The sequence below is a fragment of the Panthera tigris genome, chromosome C2 (assembly GCF_018350195.1).
Source record: "Panthera tigris isolate Pti1 chromosome C2, P.tigris_Pti1_mat1.1, whole genome shotgun sequence".
Taxonomy (NCBI): domain Eukaryota; kingdom Metazoa; phylum Chordata; class Mammalia; order Carnivora; family Felidae; genus Panthera; species Panthera tigris.
The window spans coordinates 106,442,144-106,462,210 of record NC_056668.1 but is presented as its reverse complement, the minus strand read 5'-3'; the positions used below and the strand labels follow the sequence as shown (position 1 = coordinate 106,462,210).

General features: G+C 39.3%; 1 protein-coding gene across 5 annotated transcripts in view; it reads right to left on the bottom strand.

The window, feature by feature from the left end:
* The window catches only part of VEPH1 (ventricular zone expressed PH domain containing 1), a 243,464-nt gene that overhangs the window by 141,422 nt on the left and 81,975 nt on the right, over positions 1-20,067 (bottom strand). For all 5 annotated transcript variants that reach the window (XM_042999268.1, XM_042999266.1, XM_007086266.3 and 2 more), the window contains exon 6: positions 867-1,087. In XM_042999268.1, the coding sequence (XP_042855202.1) occupies positions 867-1,087 (221 nt within the window). The remainder of the gene's footprint in view (positions 1-866; positions 1,088-20,067) is intronic.

The window sequence follows — 20,067 nt, the reverse complement described above, 5'->3', positions numbered from 1 at the left end:
AGTGTGTGCTCTTTCACGTGCTGCCCAGAAGATTGCCTGGTGCAATCTGGTCATCTTTTAGGACTTGGCTCAAAATATCATCTCTTCTGGGAAGCCTTCCCTGATCTCAGTTTCCTATTCCTCTTCATTCCATACAGAAGTAGATATCCCTATCTCTATGGTCCCCAGACTCCTTGGCTGCATCTTGATTAAGCATAACCTTCCCACTATTCTCTTAGTCACTTAAATATTTATCTCCCCTATTAGAAAGTGAGGTTTTTAGGGGTGCCTTAGTGGCTCAGTTGGTTAAGCGTCCGACTTTGGCTCAGGTCATGATCTCATGGCTCATGAGTTCGAGCCCCTCATTGGGCTCTGTGCTGACAGCTCAGAGCCTGGAGCCTGCATTGGATTCTGTGTCTCCCTCTCTCTCTGCCCCTCCTCTGCCCTCTCTCTCTCAAAAATAAATAAATATTAAAAGGTTTTTTTAAAAAAAGAAAGTGAGCTTTCTTTGGGTACAAGGAATATATTTTATCTCTCTATATATGTCTAGCTTCTAACAGAGTTCCTGGTACAGAGTAAGCAATTGCTAAACACTTGTTGACTACATAAGTGAGTGTTATAAATATCATTATTTGTACTACATTCTTATTCCTTTGTCATATTTTGTTCACTTTCTAGAAAATCCTTTGTTACATTCTGGTTTTCACAAATTAAAAAAAATTCTGGCAAATGCCATAATTTATTCAGAAGTTACTCTGCATTGAGATCATTAGTGGGTTTGGTTTTCTTTGGGAAGTTGAATGCCTACAAAAGAAACTGTTACTGCCTGTGCTACGCTTCCATGGGTTTATGACATATCCCTCAGGTACAAAGGACCTCCTGCTCACCTGCTGCTTCTGGCCTTGGTAGTTTCCAGTTGTTGGGTAAGAAGCTTGGCAATGGCAGTGAAGCTGTTGCTCATGCGGAAGATATCTCTGCTCTGAGGGCCCAGGATGGAGGAGAAAGCATCAGTGATGCTCTTAATCTCCAGCAGGAGAATATGATGAAACGAATGTTCCATGTTGGCCAGCTGGCTCACCAGGAATGGCAGGCAGCTCCTGGCTCTCTCCTGCCAAGAACAATGAAGACCAGTGTACGCTGTTGGGAATGCAAACTGGTGTAGCCACAATGGAAAACAGCATGGAGGTTCCTCAAGAAATGAAAAATATAACTATCATATGGCCAGCAATCCCACTTCTGGGTATTTATCCAAAGGAAACAAAATCATTATCCCAAAGAGGTTTCTGTACTCCCATGTTTAGAGTAGCATTGTTCATAATAGCCAAGACATGGAAACCACCTCTGTGTCCGTAAAAGGATGAATGGATAAAGAAAATGTGGTATACATACACAACGGAATACTATCCATCCATAATCATGTCATAAAAAAGAAGGAAGTTCTGCCATTTGCAACAACATGGATGAACGTGAAGGGCATAATGCTAAGTGAAATAAGCCAGACAGAGAAAGACAAATCCCATGTGGTATCACCTATATGTGGGAACTAAAAAAAAAAAAAAGTTGAACTCACAGAAACAGGGACTGGAGTGGGTGGGAGAAATAGTGAGAGGTTGTTCAAAGGGCACAAACTTACTTTCAGCTATAAGTTGAATAAGGTCTGAGGATCTAACATATAACATGGTGACTATAATTGATAACACTATATCGTATAATTGAAATTTGCTGAAAATAGAACTTAAATGTTCTCACCCCTTTCTCCAAAGAAGGTAAATATGTGTGGTGATGGATGCGTCAGTTAACTCAATGTGGGGGAAACATCTTCATAATGAATATGTATATCAAATAATCACATTGTACCTTTTAAATATCTTACAATTGTACTAGTCAAGTATACATCAAGTGAAGCTAAAGGGGAACAGAAGAACAGTGAAAAGCAAAAACCTATATTTTAAAGGAAAATTACAGTCCCATGACCAGCAGATGACAATTCTATGGGGAGTTGAGAGAGCTAGCTAGAGCTAAATAATGTCTCATTCACAATGCCTCTGAACTGGCTTGAGATTTTAATTTTTTCCTTATTTTCAGGACAAACTTTTTTAAAATAAAACTTTTTTTCCCCATTATTCTTTTCTTAAAAATACATGAATAATCGCATTTGCCTATCTCATCAGGTCAAAACCTCTCAACTACCATTAAAAATCTAGCCCAATCCATCTACTCTTCCCAACTTTGTGTCCTCCAGTCTCCATGTCTGTGACTCAGTAACTGCCTGCAAGGAAGAAGCTGGTCAATGGCACCCCTGATCCATCCTTCTATCAGACAATGCCAGGTATCACACCGATGTGTAAGTTTCCATCCTCTCCACAGGTTAGTCTCACTCATTTGTTCATTTTAAGCATCTTTCAACATGTTATGGATTCTAGGTTACTGGTCTAGTGAGCAGATTATATTATCTACGTTTAATCAAGTTAATGCTCTCAAGTAACTGAACTAGGTTCCTTCAGGGAAACGGAAGATGAAGGATCATATGAATTCAGGCATGGGTGAGTAACAAGTAAATATCTTCGCCGATAGGTCTCCTATATCTTCACATGAGCCATGAGACACCATGATTTAATCCAACATAGCTGGAAGTTAGCCAAAAAAATTCAAAATTATCAAGGGAGTTGTTTGAACTGTACATTTATACCCAATATAAATAATGATATACAATAAATAAAGATAATTTAAAACAGGACTTATTTCATCTTTAATTCCTCTTTAAAAGTCCAGTTTTATTATTATTTTTTTAAATTTTTTTTTTAACGTTTATTTATTTTTGAGACAGAGGGAGACAGAGCATGAACGGGGGAGGGGCAGAGAGAGAGGGAGACACAGAATCGGAAACAGACTCCAGGCTCTGAGCTGTCAGCACAGAGCCTGACGCGGGGCTAGAACTCACGGACCGCGAGATTGTGACCTGAGCTGAAGTCGGCTGCTTAACCGACTGAGCCACCCAGGCGCCCCTAAAAGTCCAGTTTTAAAATGTATTTAAAAACTATTCATTATGTTAATGTAGCAGAATATACATGTAATTATAAATAAATATATGCTGGAAGTTGATGTTCAATATCCTTTAGACTGATAGGTGTACAGGTCTAAATTACTTTTCTAGCTAGGCGTTCCCTTTTACCCTTTGTTCTTGCACTTGAAACCTTAATTTCTTTCCAGATGTAACTTCTGTCCTATCTCCTCCATGCAGCCATTCCTAGTGACCTCTTCTGTCTGAATTTTCACTGCATTATAGACTTTTAAAAAATCTTGTTAGTACCTGATTACATTTGATCAATTGTATATTCATGCTTTTATTCAATCACCAGATAGGTATTGCATGCCTAAAATATGCTTGTGCTAGATTCTAGATGACAAAGGTGAATAAGAGGTAGACTCTGCCTTTGAGAGACTTGCAATCCCTCCTTCCAATTATAATTCACTAATGGTTACATACCCAAGTCAGGTCTCCTAAAGGGGCTATTTCTCAACATCAGTCATCAGCCTGGCACAGAACTGAGCCTGTAGAGTCTACACCCAGAGTATAAGTCTTGATTCACTAATTTAAGCAAACCTTGTATGCCAAAATATGACTTTACAAATAAAATATGTAGTTGCAAAGGAATTTTGTGCTTTACAAGAAATATTTATTATAGAACAGATTTAAGTAGTGAAGTTCCCTAGTCCTTACTACTTAACTTGATTTTCAAAGACTGCATGTACAACTGCAGTGGAACACATCTCTTGGGGATGTGGAGTACATCTGCCAATCAATCCCTTAATAATCATTTGTTAACAACCACTAAATCACAGTGCTCTGCCTGGGTGTGGGGGTAGAGGCTCATATTTCATGACCTGGACAGCTAACTGAAGAGACATTTATTCATTAAAGGATAAGAATATTAGATGACTAGAAAATAGAGACCATTGGAACAAGTTCCTAACAGCCTATTTTATACTTTGGCTCATACAATTGCCAGGTTGCAGAATGACACTTAAATGCTCTTGAGTCAAATAGGTTTTTTGCAAAACATAGATGCTGTCATTCATGCAAGGTCTCCATATGTGAATTCACAGTATGCAATACATCACAGGGACATTTTCCATTTCCTGTTTAGAGGCAAAAGCTGAGGGGTGCCTGGGTGGCTCAGCTGGTTAAGCATCTGACTTATGATTTCAGCTAAGGTCATGATTTCATGGTTCATGGGATCAAGCCCTGTGTTGGGCTCCACACTGAGAGCACAGAGCCTGCTTCAGATTCTCTCTCTGCCTCGTCTCTCTAACCCCACACGCTCACATGGGGGTGTGCGTGCACTCTCTTTCTCTCAAAATAAAAATAAATAAATGAATAAATGAATAAATAAATAAATAAAGGCAAAAGTTTAATGTGGGGGTACTTACCACGTGCCAGGCTCTCTTTCAGAAGCTAGGAACACATTATTCAAGGAAAAGGATAAAAACCTCTGCCATCAATGAGTCAAGCAGACAATAAAAAAAATACATGTGTAAAATATGTAATGTATTGGATGAAGAAATATGCCTTACAGAAAAATGAAGCAAGACGGGGAGGTGCAGGGAGGGAAGTCAATGTTAAATAGTGTAGGGTCGTCAGATCTCATAGAAAAGGTGACATTTGGATTCAACTAGGTTTTAGAATCTAACCCAACATTCTCAACAGCCATAGTAAACAATGACAATAAAACTTGTCCTGCATGAAACAGGAAGGTAGGAAGATAGGAGAACACAGGAGATGGGTCACTTTACTACTGAGAACATAATTTCACATTTGAGGTAGCTTCCTCATTTTCAGAATCAGATTCTTCTTCAGCATTTTTTTTAAAATCATGCTGCAAGTTTCATTTGCTTATCCAAGTGTCCCTATAGTTTTATTAAGGATTTTTCTCACTATGAAAATTAGCAAGCACTTGCTTTAAAGCATGTGTCTTCCCAAAGGTGAAAGTGACTCTGTGGGTATTTGCTGAAATCAACACAATTCTGGATGATCTTCTGGCAGCCAAATTGAGCTGGGGAAAATTAATCACAATGCAGGAACAAGAAAAATTATAACTGCTCTGGAACTAACATATGAAACCAAGCCAACCTCACATCGTTTGTTTTGAAACCTTGGAGGATGTTCATGTACCTTACAGGGGTAACAGATGTGATTTTGGACGAGAAAGTGTGGTGTTAGGGTAAGAAGGGGGTGAGGAGATTCTGATTTCTTTCTGGGTTCCATGACATTTTGTCTATAGGGAGCCAGTGACTTCATTTTTTCTGCTTTGTCTTTCTGCTGGCGGTAAGGTCAGCAGCACCTGTATGCCTTAATTGAAGGCCTGACCTCGTCCTTTCTGACAAATTATTTATTATAATAATACTAATAGCTGGGCCACAGAGTATACTTCATCTAAGTGCAAAGCCTATTCTACACACTTTTTATGTGTTTATTCATGTAATCCTCCCATTAATATTCTGAAGTCAGTACTGTGATTACTGCCATTTTATAAGGAGGAAACTGAAGCACAAATACAAGACTAATTTGCTCAAGGTCACATATGCTTTCTCTGTCTCTAAAGCTGTGTCCTCACTGGCGATACCCTCTACCCCTCCCATCCAAAAACTCAAACCCACCCACACACATATTTTTCCAATTTTTGTTTCTGTATCTTGTTCATCATCAGTTGCATGGTCCTTTTCACTTCATTATTTTTTTATTTTCTTTAAAATTTTTTTTAAACATTTATTCATTTTTGAGAGACAGAGAGAGACAGAGCCTGAGCAGGGGAGGCACAGAGAGAGGAAGACGAAGTAGTCTCCAGTCTCCGAGCTGTCGGCACAGAGCCTGATGTGGGGCTTGAACTGTGAGATTATGACCTGAGCAGCTCAACCGAATGAGCCATCCAGGTGCCCCTCATTTCATTATTTTTGACTTAGCAACATAAACATTATAAATACTCTGTGAATACAAAATAGAGCAGCAGGTCTCAAACTTTGTGGTCTTAGAACTTCTTTACTCTCAAAAATCATAGAAGACCCTAAAGACTTTTTGTTTATCTGAGTTATGTCTATTCATATTTGCCATTTATTACCATACATATTGAGTTAAAACTGAGGAATTAAAAAAAATGTCTGGCGACACTTTTGGTTGTCACAGCCAGGAAATGAGAAGAAAGGCTGGTAGAATGTCGTGGGTGGAGGCCAGAGATGCTGCCAAACATCCTGCAATGCACGGGACATCCCCCTACAACCAAGAATCATCTGGCTCACCATGTCAATAGTGCCAAACCTAAGAAACCCAGAGTTAAGTGAAACCGGCTTTTTGTTTGTTTTGTTTCCCTGCAAGTGTATGGTGGTCAAGAACATAAAGTGCACTGTCTCAATTGGTGCTAAAGCATTAGCAGTTTTACCCACCATTGCTTTTGTCCTTCCAGCACAAATGTCCACACCGTGAGAAACGTCAGTGATGTATGAGTGTTACTGTGAAAATAACTTTGACCTCACAGATCTCCTGAAAGGGGGTTTCGGGGACCCATGAACCCACTGAGAATTGATGTACTAGAATCAAAGATCAGCAAACTTTTTCTGTAAAGTATCTGATAGTAAATATTTTTGGATTTAGGGGTCATGCGATCTCTGTCATGGGAAAACAGCTACAGACAAGAAGTGAATGAATGGGGTATGGTTGGATTTGGCCCACAGGCAGTAATTTCTTGACCCCTGAACTAGATCATGTGCTTACAACATTGCCTTGGCCATACCATTCATTTGTATCAGTGTTATTCATTTTGTTTTTAAAGTTGCTACTACTCCTACCTCATAAAGCCCCTCTGTTGTTGTTCTTTGTCAGGATAACAGAATGCAACTCAGAAAGTGGCCAAAAATGAAAGTGTGGGTGCCTGTAATGATGATGATATTTTCCCTATATTAATAAGCATGTGCATGCCAGGTATTTGGCATATGCTTCCTCACTTAATCCTCACAACAAATCTTGCAAAATGGGTATCAGGATAAGGATACTGATGATAAGAGGGCTAATCACTTCACCCAGGTTACACAGGTAGGAGAGTCATAATGGCAGAGCCAAGAGAGAATCAAGATCTGCCTGATTCCAGAGTTAGAACCTTTCTGCTTTGCCTGGACTAGAAAAGATGGTTTAGTACAGCCCTGCATGCTGCAACCTTTCCTCTCTTCCACCCACTACAGGCATTACCAATTGATTATAGTGTTTTCTTTGCTGAACCTGGAAGCTTCCTGAGACCTATTCTCAACACTGTCTTCCTTCACAGTGGTTCTCAGAGAAGCCCAGGTTGCACGTTAGAATCATCCTTTTAAAACAATTCTAATGCACAGTAACATCCTCACCACCCATTCTTCTTTAATTTCATTGTAATGGGGGGAGTCCAGGCACAGGACTTTTTTAAACCTCCCAAATAATTCTAAAGTGCAGCCAAGGTTGAGATTCACTAGTCTGTATAGAGTCACAAATTTCTGGAAAGTTGAGCATTTGCTGGTTTAGGAAACAAGTATTAAATCCTAAAATCCACACTTTCTCTCCTTTATCCTTTATCAACATACAAAAGACTAATGGAAAAGAATATATTCAGCTGCCTGAATGAAAATATTTTATTTCTTGGGCATCTGCTTTTTTATTGGGTCAAATCATTCTACTTCTTCACAGCTCAACTCTGAAGTCTCCACACACCCAAAGAGATACAAGGGCCATAGAAATGTAAATCAAATGAACTTATTGTTAATGCTTTCTCAATGAAGCTTTGCCAGGGAGGCCTCAGGTTTTTCTCAGGAACCCTCAGAAGCATGAGTGGGGCCAGTGGTGCTTAATTGCTTGGCGTATATTTATTTTAGGAGTCTCTTTCCTAATGATGGTGGGGTTTCTAGCTGCAGAGCAAGAGTTGAAGGGTTTGTATGGACCTTACCCCCACCCCAATTCTTTGGCTTCAAGAAATTCTAGAGTAGGAGGCTAATTCTTTCCAGTTGGTCCTGGAATTTTCCCAGTTGTAGCACTTGAAAGTCCCTCATCTGGGGAACCCCTCAGTCAAGGGTAAATGGGTGAATTGAGACAGTTGGTCACCTTATTCTGCAGCCTGTGAGAAGGTGGGAAATTATTTCATCTCAGAGGATTCTACTCTTATTCACATTGTTGGTGATATAATGATATATCATTGTACATACCTGTGTGTGTGTGTGTGTGTGTGTGTGTGTATGTGTGTGTACACGCAGTCAATTATCATTATTCATGGTAGTTATGTTCTATAAAGTCACTGGGAACACTGAATTAGCACACACAGAAGCACTGTGTCTAGGGAAAGTACAGGGTTAGCCTCTTGCAAGCTCTGGTCGTACATCTCCATCAACTGATGAGGACATAGCCTTGTTTTATGCATGTTAAAGACATCTTAATATATATTGTTAATTCATTTAAATTGAACTCACAGCCAACAGCACTGTAACTCATGCCTGGACAAAGCTTACTGTAACACATACATTTTCTCCATAATGCACATCAAAGCTATCTTGTACATAGGAACACCAGACAGCACTTTAGCACTATACTTGTGAGACACTTTAAACAGCAAATTGCCAACAAAAAAAACACACAAAAATGAGTAAAATGTAGCACTAAATAGATTATGAAAAGAAAAGGCACCTGTTTATAGTATGACAGCTGAAACAAGAAGACAAAACAGTACCTTGTTCGACCTCAGCTGGGAATCTGTGAGTCAAGTGACTCAAATTTTTTGCTGCTCTGTGCATGTCTGTGAATGATCTCAGTAGCATCTAAGGTATTGATCTGGGGTTACAAACACATGTTATTGGTGGGTGAATTCACACATACAAAATCAATGAAGTTTATGGAAGAAAGGAATTAAGGGAGGGAGGGAGGAAGGAAGGAAGGAAGAAAGGAAGGAAGGAAAGAAGGAAGAAGGAAAGAAGACAGGAAGCAAGGAAGGATGGAATATGAGTTGGTAGGTCAGTAGAAGGATCTATTGATCTATTTCAAATCTTTCTGGATCTCCTACAAAAGGAAATATCTGCTTTTACCTTGGTTGGTCAGAGTTGAAAGACACTCTAAATTGTTAAGACGTGACTTTCCATAAGCCGTTGCCATCATGTCCAGAGAAATGCAAGTTCACCTTTACTGAGGTCAGATGGAGTTTGGTCTCAAGCACATCTACCAGTTTGTCTTTCCTTCTATGTTCCATCATGGGACTTTAAACTAATTGAAATTTTCTCTCAGTGACAAGTTACTACACATTCAAATCCATTTGAACTCTTGTTTTTCATCAAATATTAATTCTCCCCATTACAGATTACTTTGTATATGTGACCCAGCTTGGGTGTGCAGACTGAAGACTTGGGACAGCCATTTGCTTTTTTCTTACAACTCAGTTATGTATAGAAGAAGATGAAAATATGGGTAACATTGACATATTCTGAAATCCTTTTTTTCTTTCTTTCTTGGTTCTCCACATAAAAGGAAAAAAAAACATGTTAGAAAATGCCATTTAAAAAGGGGGATCCCTTTGGTCTGGGATACTGCATTATGGAGCCCTCTCTGCATGAGAATTGTAACTCATATTTGAGGAAAAATTTTAATCAATGGGAATCACTTTGGAGCAGGTAAAGTTCCACTTACTAATGGTATATGATTCTTTGTCCTATTATGCTAGAAGATTTTTGATATCTTCTATTCTGTTTTCTGTTCAGAATTTGAAGTAGTAACCTTTAAAATAAAATTCCAAATATTCTAGGGGCACCTGGATGGCTCAGTCAGTTAAGCCTCCAACTTCGTCTCAGGTCATGATCTCACAGTTTATGAGTTCAAGCCCCGCGTTGGGCTATGTGCTGACAGCTCAGAGCCTGGAGCCTGCTTCGGATTCTGTGTCTCCCTCTCTCTCTGCCCCTCCCTTGCTCATGCTCTCTTTCTCTCTTTCTTTCTCTCAAAAATAAATCAACATTAAACATTTTTTTAATTCCAAATATTCTATTGACTGATGAGTTTATAATCACCCTTTTTAGAAAATCCAAAATGACTGAGTCCAAGTCATAAGAGACTTGTTAGCACTGCTTTTCTGTTGGATTCAGCTGGTCTGAGCAATGTATTAAGTTTCTTCATTCCAGCTGCTGCTCAGACCCGTCCTGGAGACTTATAGTTCCCTCTGAGATATCTACTAGCAACAACCTAAATTGTTCCACTGCCTAAAATCTCCTCTTGAAAAAAGGACTGGTTAAGTATTTGGCTTTCCAGAAGCTTTATTTCCTTCATGTAAAACAGAAATGACAATAAGAGACTAGCAAGGCAAATAAGAAGATTATTGGCTGTTCAAATTGTCAATAAATATGAAAGATTTCCTTTGGATAAATATTCACAGAGAAAATCTCACCCTCAGAGAACAGAAAGGTGACAGTACCATGTAAAGCCCTCACAGCTATTCCTCATTTGTCCAAGCAGGAGTGGATGGTATTGTGGTGGTCACAAAAGGGGGCTCAGAAGCTCCTTCCTGAGTTTGTCATGGGACTGTGATGGCCAGTCATGGAGCTTGGGCAGGTTACTTAACTCTCCATGGCTTAGTTTATAAAACAGGTTAATAAGAGCACCTGCCCCATCGAATGGCTGTGAAGATTCCGTTAAAAACAAAGCATTCAGAATAATGTCTGGCACATGGAATACTAAATTAATGTTAGCTATTATTGCTTGAGTGTCAAAAAGTATAAATACAGGGGTACCTGGGTGGCTCAGTTGGTTAAATATCCAACTTTTCATTTTGGCTCAGGTCACAATCTCACAGTTCCTGGGATAGAGCCCCACGTCAGGCTCTGCACTGACAGCGTGGAGGCTGCTTGTGATTCTCTCTCTCCCACCCTCTACCCCTCCCCACCTCAAAATAAATAAATAAACTTAAAAAATTATAAATGCAAATGCAGGCATATTTGAATTATCACAAAAACAAAAACAAGCTGTCTCAGAAGCTATATACCCTTAATTTCCCCCAGTTAACTTATTTTGTGAATCAAGAAGGCTTGGAAGTTCTAGAAAGGTCCAAAACCCCAATATCAGCTCAGTATATGGGCCAGTGTATTAGTAACCTACAAAAAAAGTTTACCTAGAAGTGAAATATGCTCTATATTTTACTGAGAAAGTCTGTTTCCTTATTTATTTATTTATTTATTTATTTATTTATTTATTTATTTAAAGAGAGAGCGAGTGAGTAGGGGGAGGGGCAGAGGAAGAAAGAGCAAATCTTAAGCAGGCTCCACGCTCTGTGGGGAGCCCAATGTGGGGCTCAATCCCATGCCCTGGAATCATCACCTGAGCTGAAATCAAGAGTCAGCCACTCAACTGACTGAGCCACCCAGGTACCCATTTCCCTTTTTAAAAATGTTACATGATTAAGTAAAACTACTACACAACTTAAGATTTTCTTAGTGACTTGAGCCAAGTTTTAGCTCATTATCTATAGTTATATAGATCTTTTTCTCTTTGCAATTATTCCCCAGTATTTTTCAATATTTCCCTGTGTCTGAAGTAAAAACATCTTACTATTTTAACATTTCCAAATCCACAAAAAATTACTGCTCTTGAAGTAGTCAAGGCAGTGATGGTCAAGCTATCCAGTGATCTATAAATGCCAACCAAAATAACTGTACAACTAATACATTTTATTCTTTAAAAGTTATATTACCCAAAGATACGCTCTTCTAGCCTTAAAAATTAGCATAAAAATATAAGCAAAATGCTTTCAGAGTAAGTAGGCATCAAGTGTTGTTAGTTTATAAGGATCAAAAGCTAAGATTCAATAAATTTTTTAACAGAACATTGAGAGGGCAAGCTGCTTGAAATCTTCTTTTGTAGAATCAAGTAGAGAATAAATAAACTAAAACATTGTTAATGACTCTGTTAGGCAGATAATCCTCCAATTTTGAGCTGATTTTTTTTTAATTTAATTTTTATTTTTTTTTACGTTTATTTATTTTTGAGACAGAGAGAGACAGAGCATGAACAGGGGAGGGTCAGAGAGAGGGAGACACAGAATCTGAAACAGGCTCCAAACTCTGAGCTGTCAGCACAGAGCCCGACGCAGGGCTCGAGCTCACGGACCACGAAATCATGACCTGAGCCAAAGTCGGCCGCTTAACCGACTGAGCCACCCAGGCGCCCCTGAGCTGATTTTTTAAATAGCATTCCAAAACTCACATTCCTCAATTCTTCCCTTTGTCCTCTGAACATGCCTCAATTTTTCTGTATATCAGCTTGGAGAAATTGAACATATTTTTGTTCCCATTAATAAAAACTTTATTGCAATGTAAATGTATTCACATATTCTAAATGATTATTTAATCCAATGTAAATGAAATCGTTCCCATCTTTCCCCTCTTATTTTGGTTCAGTTTGCGTTATTTCTGAACATATAGTTTCTGTGGGCACATGGGAGAGCAATAAATCATGCCTAGTAAAACAATACCATGTAGGCAAAACAATTTTAAAAAATAAGTCCCAGTAATAAAAGTCAAGAAACAGCTGATGAAAACAGATGTATCCTTTGTTTTGAATGAACCTCAAATTCTGTAACATGGCAAAAATTAAGGACCATTGGACTCAGTTCAACTGCATGCATTTGGCACAGAGTGCTAAAGTAAACCCCACCCTTGTTAAAAAAAAAGGTATAATTTTTGTATTTATAAACCAATTATAGCTTTTATTTAAACATGGGACTTAGTATGTCTTCCTCAAAAAGACATTTAAAATAGAAATCAGAGAATGTGAAAGACAGCTTACCTTTATGTCTTGCTTTTTAAGATAATAATGCAGCCAAATAAATTAATGGTTTTAGTATGATTGATTTTTTTAAAGGGCAGAAAACTGGACATGATCTGCTATCAAATAAATTTTTCCAATTTGCAGTTATTTTTCCTAAAACAGAATTCAGTGTGCCCACATTTATATTTGAAAACTCAAATCGCTCTACATTTGTCCTGAGGGTTTATTTCCCAGCATCTTTTCTTTGCACTGACCCCTAAATACAGATGTTAAAGCTTGCAGAAGTCCTTCTAATTTGAGCTTCTAACGTAGTATTATTTTGAGGGTTGATAAAAGATTTAGAGGGTCTATAGTTTGGATTTACTTTCTAAAAACATGGGGGCTTGGGAACTTAGCCTCTTAAAGGTAAATCTTTTGTGTGGGCTCAAGGGACCCAGAATGAATTATACTGAGCCAGGATTTCTTCCACCACGCCATGGTCCCCTCATGTAAATGGCCTTTCATTGATTATCCTGAACAATGGTTCCACTATTTCTTTTGCTTTAATTAAGCAAACATTTTTGAAAGACCACTGGGGCCTTTAGCATTGAAACATTTCTAGAGACCTCAAGAAGTGGCCCATCTTTAATTACACAATATCTGTTTAGCAAATGGAGGGTAATCACAAAATGATAGAAAAAGTAACCACAAACCTTCTGGCCCAATCATGGAAACATTTTGAAGAAAGATGCTTATTATGGGCCCAGAAAGAAAAAAGAAAAGGCAAGGCAAGGCAAGGCAAGGCAAGGCAAGGCAAGGCAAGGCAAGGCAAGGAAAAGAGAAATAGTGTTTGAGCACTTTGCCAGGAAAAAAAAATGCTTTTTGCTCATTAGAAAAGGAAAAATATGGTAAGATTTAACTCAGTTGAACTACACATCAGCTACAATTGAACTTTCCGTAATTTACTCATTACATTACATAATTTACTCATTATATAATTACATACAAGATGCCTATCTTTCTTTGCACCTACTTATTTTCATAAAAAATAGCCAGGAAGTTTTATTCATAGTAGCTGAGATTTAACTCCTGAGATACAGGTTAGACAGAAAATATTTGGGTAGTATTTCATTACTTACAGCAGAGAATAAAATGGAAAAATTCATTTTGCCACAGGGGAAACTTTGCCTGAGATTAGCTAGGAGAGTTTGAGATAGTTTTTCTGGTACCCTGCTCCCCATTCTCGCAATGCTTCCCTTTTCAGTTATTGGATTTTGCCTTGGGTTAATGATGTTTGGTCTCATAGCAACTACATTTCCATTGTGAACTGCCTTAACTGCTTGCTGAGATAAACATATTTAACTTAATTTATTGCAACTTAACTGGCATAAACAAGCAAGTAAATAAAAATATGCAAACAAATTGCAACAAATAGGATGGGGTTTTGAAGTTTTATCTGACCATGGTGTGCTCAAAGATTTGAAACGCACTAGCCTGAAGAAAACTATTAACTCTCAAATTGTTTTCCACTTATTTGTGAGTTGACTTTTAGTAACAGTGACAAAAGAGTACAATAGCCTTTTAGGGTTTTTAGATGGGGTTGTGTTGAGATCCTGAATGGGCTCATAGTTTGTCTTGATCCATTTGGGCGGCTATAACAAAACACCACATACTGGGTGGCTTATAAACCACAAACATTTATTTCTCACAGTTCTGTAGGCTAGGACATCCAAGATCATAGTGCTGTTTGGTTCCATGGAGGAAGGGGACAAGGGAGTTCTCTTGGGCCTCTTTTGTAGGGGAACTAATTCCTTTTTTTTTTTCCCCAATATATGAAATTTATTGTCAAATTGGTTTCCATACAACACCCAGTGCTCATCCCAAAAGGTGCCCTCCTCAATACCCATCATCCACCCTCCCCTCCCTCCCACCCCCCCATCAACCCTCAGTTTGTTCTCAGTTTTTAACAGTCTCTTATGCTTTGGCTCTCTCCCACTCTAACCTCTTTTTTTTTTCCTTCCCCTCCCCCATGGGTTTCTGTTAAGTTTCTCAGGATCCACATAAGAGTGAAAATATATGGTATCTGTCTTTCTCTGTATGGCTTATTTCACTTAGCATCACACTCTCCTGTTCCATCCACATTGCTACAAAGGGCCATATTTCGTTCTTTCTCATTGCCATGTAGTACTCCATTGTGTATATAAACCACAATTTCTTTATCCATTCATCAGTTGATGGACATTTAGGCTCTTTATAGGGGAACTAATTCCATTCATGAGGTCTCCATCCTCATGGCCTAATCACCTCCCAAAGGCTCCACTTCCTAATACCATCACCTTGGGGATTAGGTTTCCACATATGACTTGGTGAGGGGTGAGGGGGGCACATTCAGAGCATAGCATGGGTTAATTTTGCCATTTCTTAACAGAAGAACAGAAGAGTCACCTCACTATGTCTGCTGTGTCTATTTTATCTACTGTACGGGATACTAAAATCCATGCATCTTGCCTTCAAGGTCATTCTCACTTTCTAAAGTGATGGAAGCTAGAATATTTCCTTTGGAAAATCTTTGTAACTTGTACTATTTCCTTTCATCACCCTCTTTTCCTGCTAGTTGAATCTGTACCTACCAGGCAGAAAGGAGAGAGCAAATTTATAACCAAATAGTGCTTCAGGAATGTGGAGCTGTCATAGAGAAGGTGGGCTCTGGGAAGTGTTTTGAAAGAAGAAGGGGGCTTTTGAATGAGCTAGAATCATCACATCGTCACGAAGAATGCCATCTGCATCTGAAGGAAGTTTGCCCTCCAAAGCAGATGTCAATATAAGAAATAGCAGGAGAAAATGGAGAAACCAGTATCAGCTTAGCATAATTCTGGGCTTTCTAAAATCAACCATACTTAGTAAATAAAGATTTCAATGACATGAGATAGTTAGGAAAGTTTGTCTTTCACTTTTCTGAGTAAACTTCCAGATATTTGAAACTCTATGGGACCTACACAGCATTGAAGGTTGATCATTTCCGTTCACTTGTATTCTGGGAGAATTTATTTTCCAGTCATCTCAAGTTTATCAGTCTTAAATAGCAATAACTATGTCTTTATCTACTTTAGATTTATTTATTACTTACCAAGAAATAAACTGATGTCAAGACACCCTTTTCAGTGTAATTTCTCATGTGTTATCTTCACATATTCATGTAGATAAGAAGGATCATTCTGGTTAATGCTAAGAACTATAACATGAACATTTCAGTGTGACAGTCTACTGCTGATCAGTCAGCTGTCACATGTAATTTTCTTAGAGGCTTTAACTCAGATGATATGAACCAGTACCAAGTTCTTAACTGCTACTTACTACAAAATAAACCAGGCTTAAATTTGTTTTGATAAGCAAATCTCTAGGGGATTCTATGGGAGATAAATCCTGCAGGGCCTGGGTCCTTGAGACCAGTGCCTCTTACATATTCAGGTACATGCAGAATACCTGGGGATCTCGTTAAGCTGTAGATTCTGATTCCCAGGTGATACTCACTGCTCCTAGTCTGGTGACCACACTTTGGCCACCACACAGGAAGCAGACTGACAGGTTCTGAAAAACAGTAGCCACCAGCCATACCTGGAACCTAATGTCTATATATTTCCTGGCCCTCCTTAAACACAACGTGCCATGTCATCAGCTGCCATTCACCAGTACAAGACACTGATGCTTCGTCAAGTTCCAGTTTAAATGAATGAAAAGCAAATGCAACCAGAAGAAAATCAGATGTTAAACTCGACATCACAGATATATACTCTCAAGTGTTCAGAGCAGAGGAGAGCACAATGGCCTGGGGAGGTATGTAAAGGCCTTCTCCTTGGCTTGGGATCCCTGAGATGACTGAAGTGCCAATCAACTACTTGGAAACTGCAGGAGACCAGCAGGGGAGTAGAAGAGAACTAGTTCAGAAAGGGTACCTAGGAATTCTGGGGAAGGCAGATCTCATTTGAGGCACATACCTCAACCCCTATCATTGGTTGAGGGCTGTTGATTCCTCACACATCTATCCTGTCAGACATATTATCCCAGTGGCTTGTGAAGGTGAGGAAAGCCATAGGCAAAGAAATGCAGATGCTGGTAGTTAAAGTAGCCAGTTTAAACTGAAGTGATTAAATCTGTGGGGGATACGGGAGGGGTGAGGACTACTGGCCACCTTCTTAAAAGAGCAGCAGGAGCACTGGGTGTTGTATGGAAACCAATTTGACAATAGATTTCATTAAAAGAAAAAAGGCAGCAGGATTTGAGCTAGAATTAGCCACTGCTTCATCCTCTCAATCTCCCCGCTGCCAAGGCTCAGTTGTCCTGGTGAATCCAGGATTCAATCACTTCTTAAGTTCAGGACTAAAGAGGTGGTCATGGAGTGGGAGCTTTCCACTTCCCTGGGGCAAATATGCTCACCAACTTCCTCACAGATATCGTTGTAAAAAAGTCAAAAGGTCCCTCTTGGAAGAAAGGAGATCAGATCTGTGGGGACCAGGGTGATCATTCTTGGGGTTCAGTCCTAAGGGGAGACTGGTCAGGCAGAGGTACCTTCTAGATGCTGCTACCGCATCATAAGGTTTGTCAAGCTGCCTGGCTCACAGAGGAACTGAGGGATCTTTGTGGATTTGGTCAGTTGGCCTAAATTACAGTTGATAATTACAAGACATTGTTGAAAATTGTTGCAACATGTAACTTTTGTAACCATTATTTACTACTCTATGTTTGCAACTATTTGTGGGGACTGTTTGTCCTTTTACCAGGCTCTTTGGTTTCTTGGGAACTCTGAGGTACACGGTATTCATTTACTAGTCCACAATAGGAAGGGAAACAAAATACTGTTCCAAGGTCATCTGGGCACCAGTGATGAATAACTTTGGAGAGAGAAGGTAGAAGACAGGAACCATCTGCTAATCAATGAGGAGTTTTCATAATCTAACCCCAGTCTCCGGACCAGTCTCATCCTTCCCCCTCTCTTCAACTATTCATTCAACGCTCCAGGCACTTGAAGTTCTCAAGGTTTCCAAAAGACTCCTGGTCTTTTCCCAGCTGCTTGCTATTACACATGCCATGTCCTCCCATAGACAGCTACCTCTTCCTCCCATGATATGACTCTATCATTTGACAAACCAAGCTTTGATAATAACACTCTCCCAAACTCGCTCATGCAGGGAGGGTTAGTAGTAGTAACACACACCAAGTTAAATTCAAATAATCTGTACATCTCCCTTGGCCCACGTTCGCTGAGAGCTCCTATAGGTCAGGGACCACATTTTTCTTTTCTCTGTGTCACCATCATCAGCACTGGGGCTTGCACCCAGAAAGAATCAGCAGCTCAACCCAAATCATGAAGGGAGGGAGGGTGTAGAATATCAGCACCATTATTTGAAAGCTTATTTTATATATACTCATAGGTTTTTTGTTTGTTTGTTTGTTTTCCTTACACTCTGGTAGAGGTTTATTATTGATATTATTTACAATTAGCATGTAACCTTTTCACAATATAAAAAACAATAAAGCTATTTGCATTTTAACGGGGGGCGGGGGTGGGGTGGGGAAGGCTTCCCCAGTTGATGACAATTCTGTGGGATTAAGCAGCAGCTGGCTGGCACCAACCAAGGCTTAAGAAAATGAGTCCCCAAAGTTGCTGAGCCTACCAAATTTTTAACTAAATTCTCTATCTTTGGGTAAAGTGTAGTTTTAAGTCGCAGTTTCCTCCTCTCGTAGAATGGCCCCAGATCCTTCAGTCTTGATTTGCAAGTTAAAGGAGCAAATCATCCATCCAGCTCCTTTTTCCCAGGATGTTTTTCCACAGTCAGGATGAGGACAGTAATGTGGCTGTCAGTTGCCTTTGTCATTCTTTTCCTTTTCCTCCTGAAAGTGTTTTTGTAGAAGGCCTGCCGGATGTCACAGAAATGCGACCTGGGCAAGATGTGTGTCGCTTCTTTACTTGAAAAGTGTCCATGACTCTGAGCCCAGAGAGGATGTAATAAACACACCCAGGTGCTTGGCCAGCGGATTCCAGCCAGTTAGAAAAACAAGGCAGAAGACACAGGATTTAACACCCACCATGGCAGCGGCTGGACTGGGAGGGCATGCCATTTGATTCTTCACAGGTGCAGAGTGTTGGTCTCTAGCTAAGGAAAACAACCGGGCATAGCATCCTTCCGTGTGCCAAATCACTTATAAAGAGCATTTTAAAGCATGTTGTCTCTGTTTCCACTACACAGGTCTGCTGCCTCATGGGTCTGGCATTGGGAATAAAACATAGCTATGGAGCGTGTGCTTCTCCGTACTAGTGTGTGCCTTCAAATGAGACTGGGTCCCAATGAGGATTCAACTATTCAACTAAATTTGTTTCAGTTTGTTTACTTGAGCCTTAAGTAAATAGAACACATGAATCCGATTTTGCTTCTCAAAAAAAAAAAAAATCTAAGCCATTCCTAATGGAGTCTCTTTTCCATGTTGAACCATGTTAGGAAAGAGCTATGATAACTGCAGTACCCAACCCAGTGGGCCGAGGCCACCTGCATGGCTGACAGTCTAATGAGTCAAGAAAATGATGGAAAAAATAAAATATTTTAGCACTGAAGTTCTATTTCAGTTCTCCACAGACAAAAAAGTCAGTCTGGCCTGGGTTTAATTTAAACCACTTCATATTTAGTTAATAAGAGCTTTTTTAAAAAAAATGCTGCAAAATTATTTTAGCTGATTTTATAGGTGAGGAGCTGAGGACAACCCACCCTTTATGGAAAGCCATGCACTTCCAGTGCCCCCAAGAATACAAGGAAGGCCTATTTTAAGTTATAAAGTTTTTACAAAATGTGGTTTTATTATTGTTTTTGTCACTCTTATTCCCCTCAGGAATAATTGTCTGCAAAATAAATATAAAGCAGATATGCATTCCACTCAGATAAAAAAATCAACATATACCAGTTATTCTCTAAAAAAGAAAAAAAGCTATAGTCAATTCTGCTTTGCATCTGTAATGACACATGCCCTTATCTATGGTAGCTCATTCCATTCTGACCTATCCTTGTTTTGACTTGTCCCATGCATACCCATCCAGTCAGCCTCTTTCTTTGGAGAAGCAGGGAAGAGGCAAGCCATTTCCCTGGTGGCTGTCTTCCCTAATTTCAGTCTGTTAGGCTTAAGCTTCAGTCTATATCCATATAAGTGCAATGGGAAAGGTTTGGGCAACACTGAAGAAGTAATAAATTAATTAAATTGCTCGTACTTATTTACTGTTTACCATTAGCCAGACACTGTTCCACATGTTATAATTCATC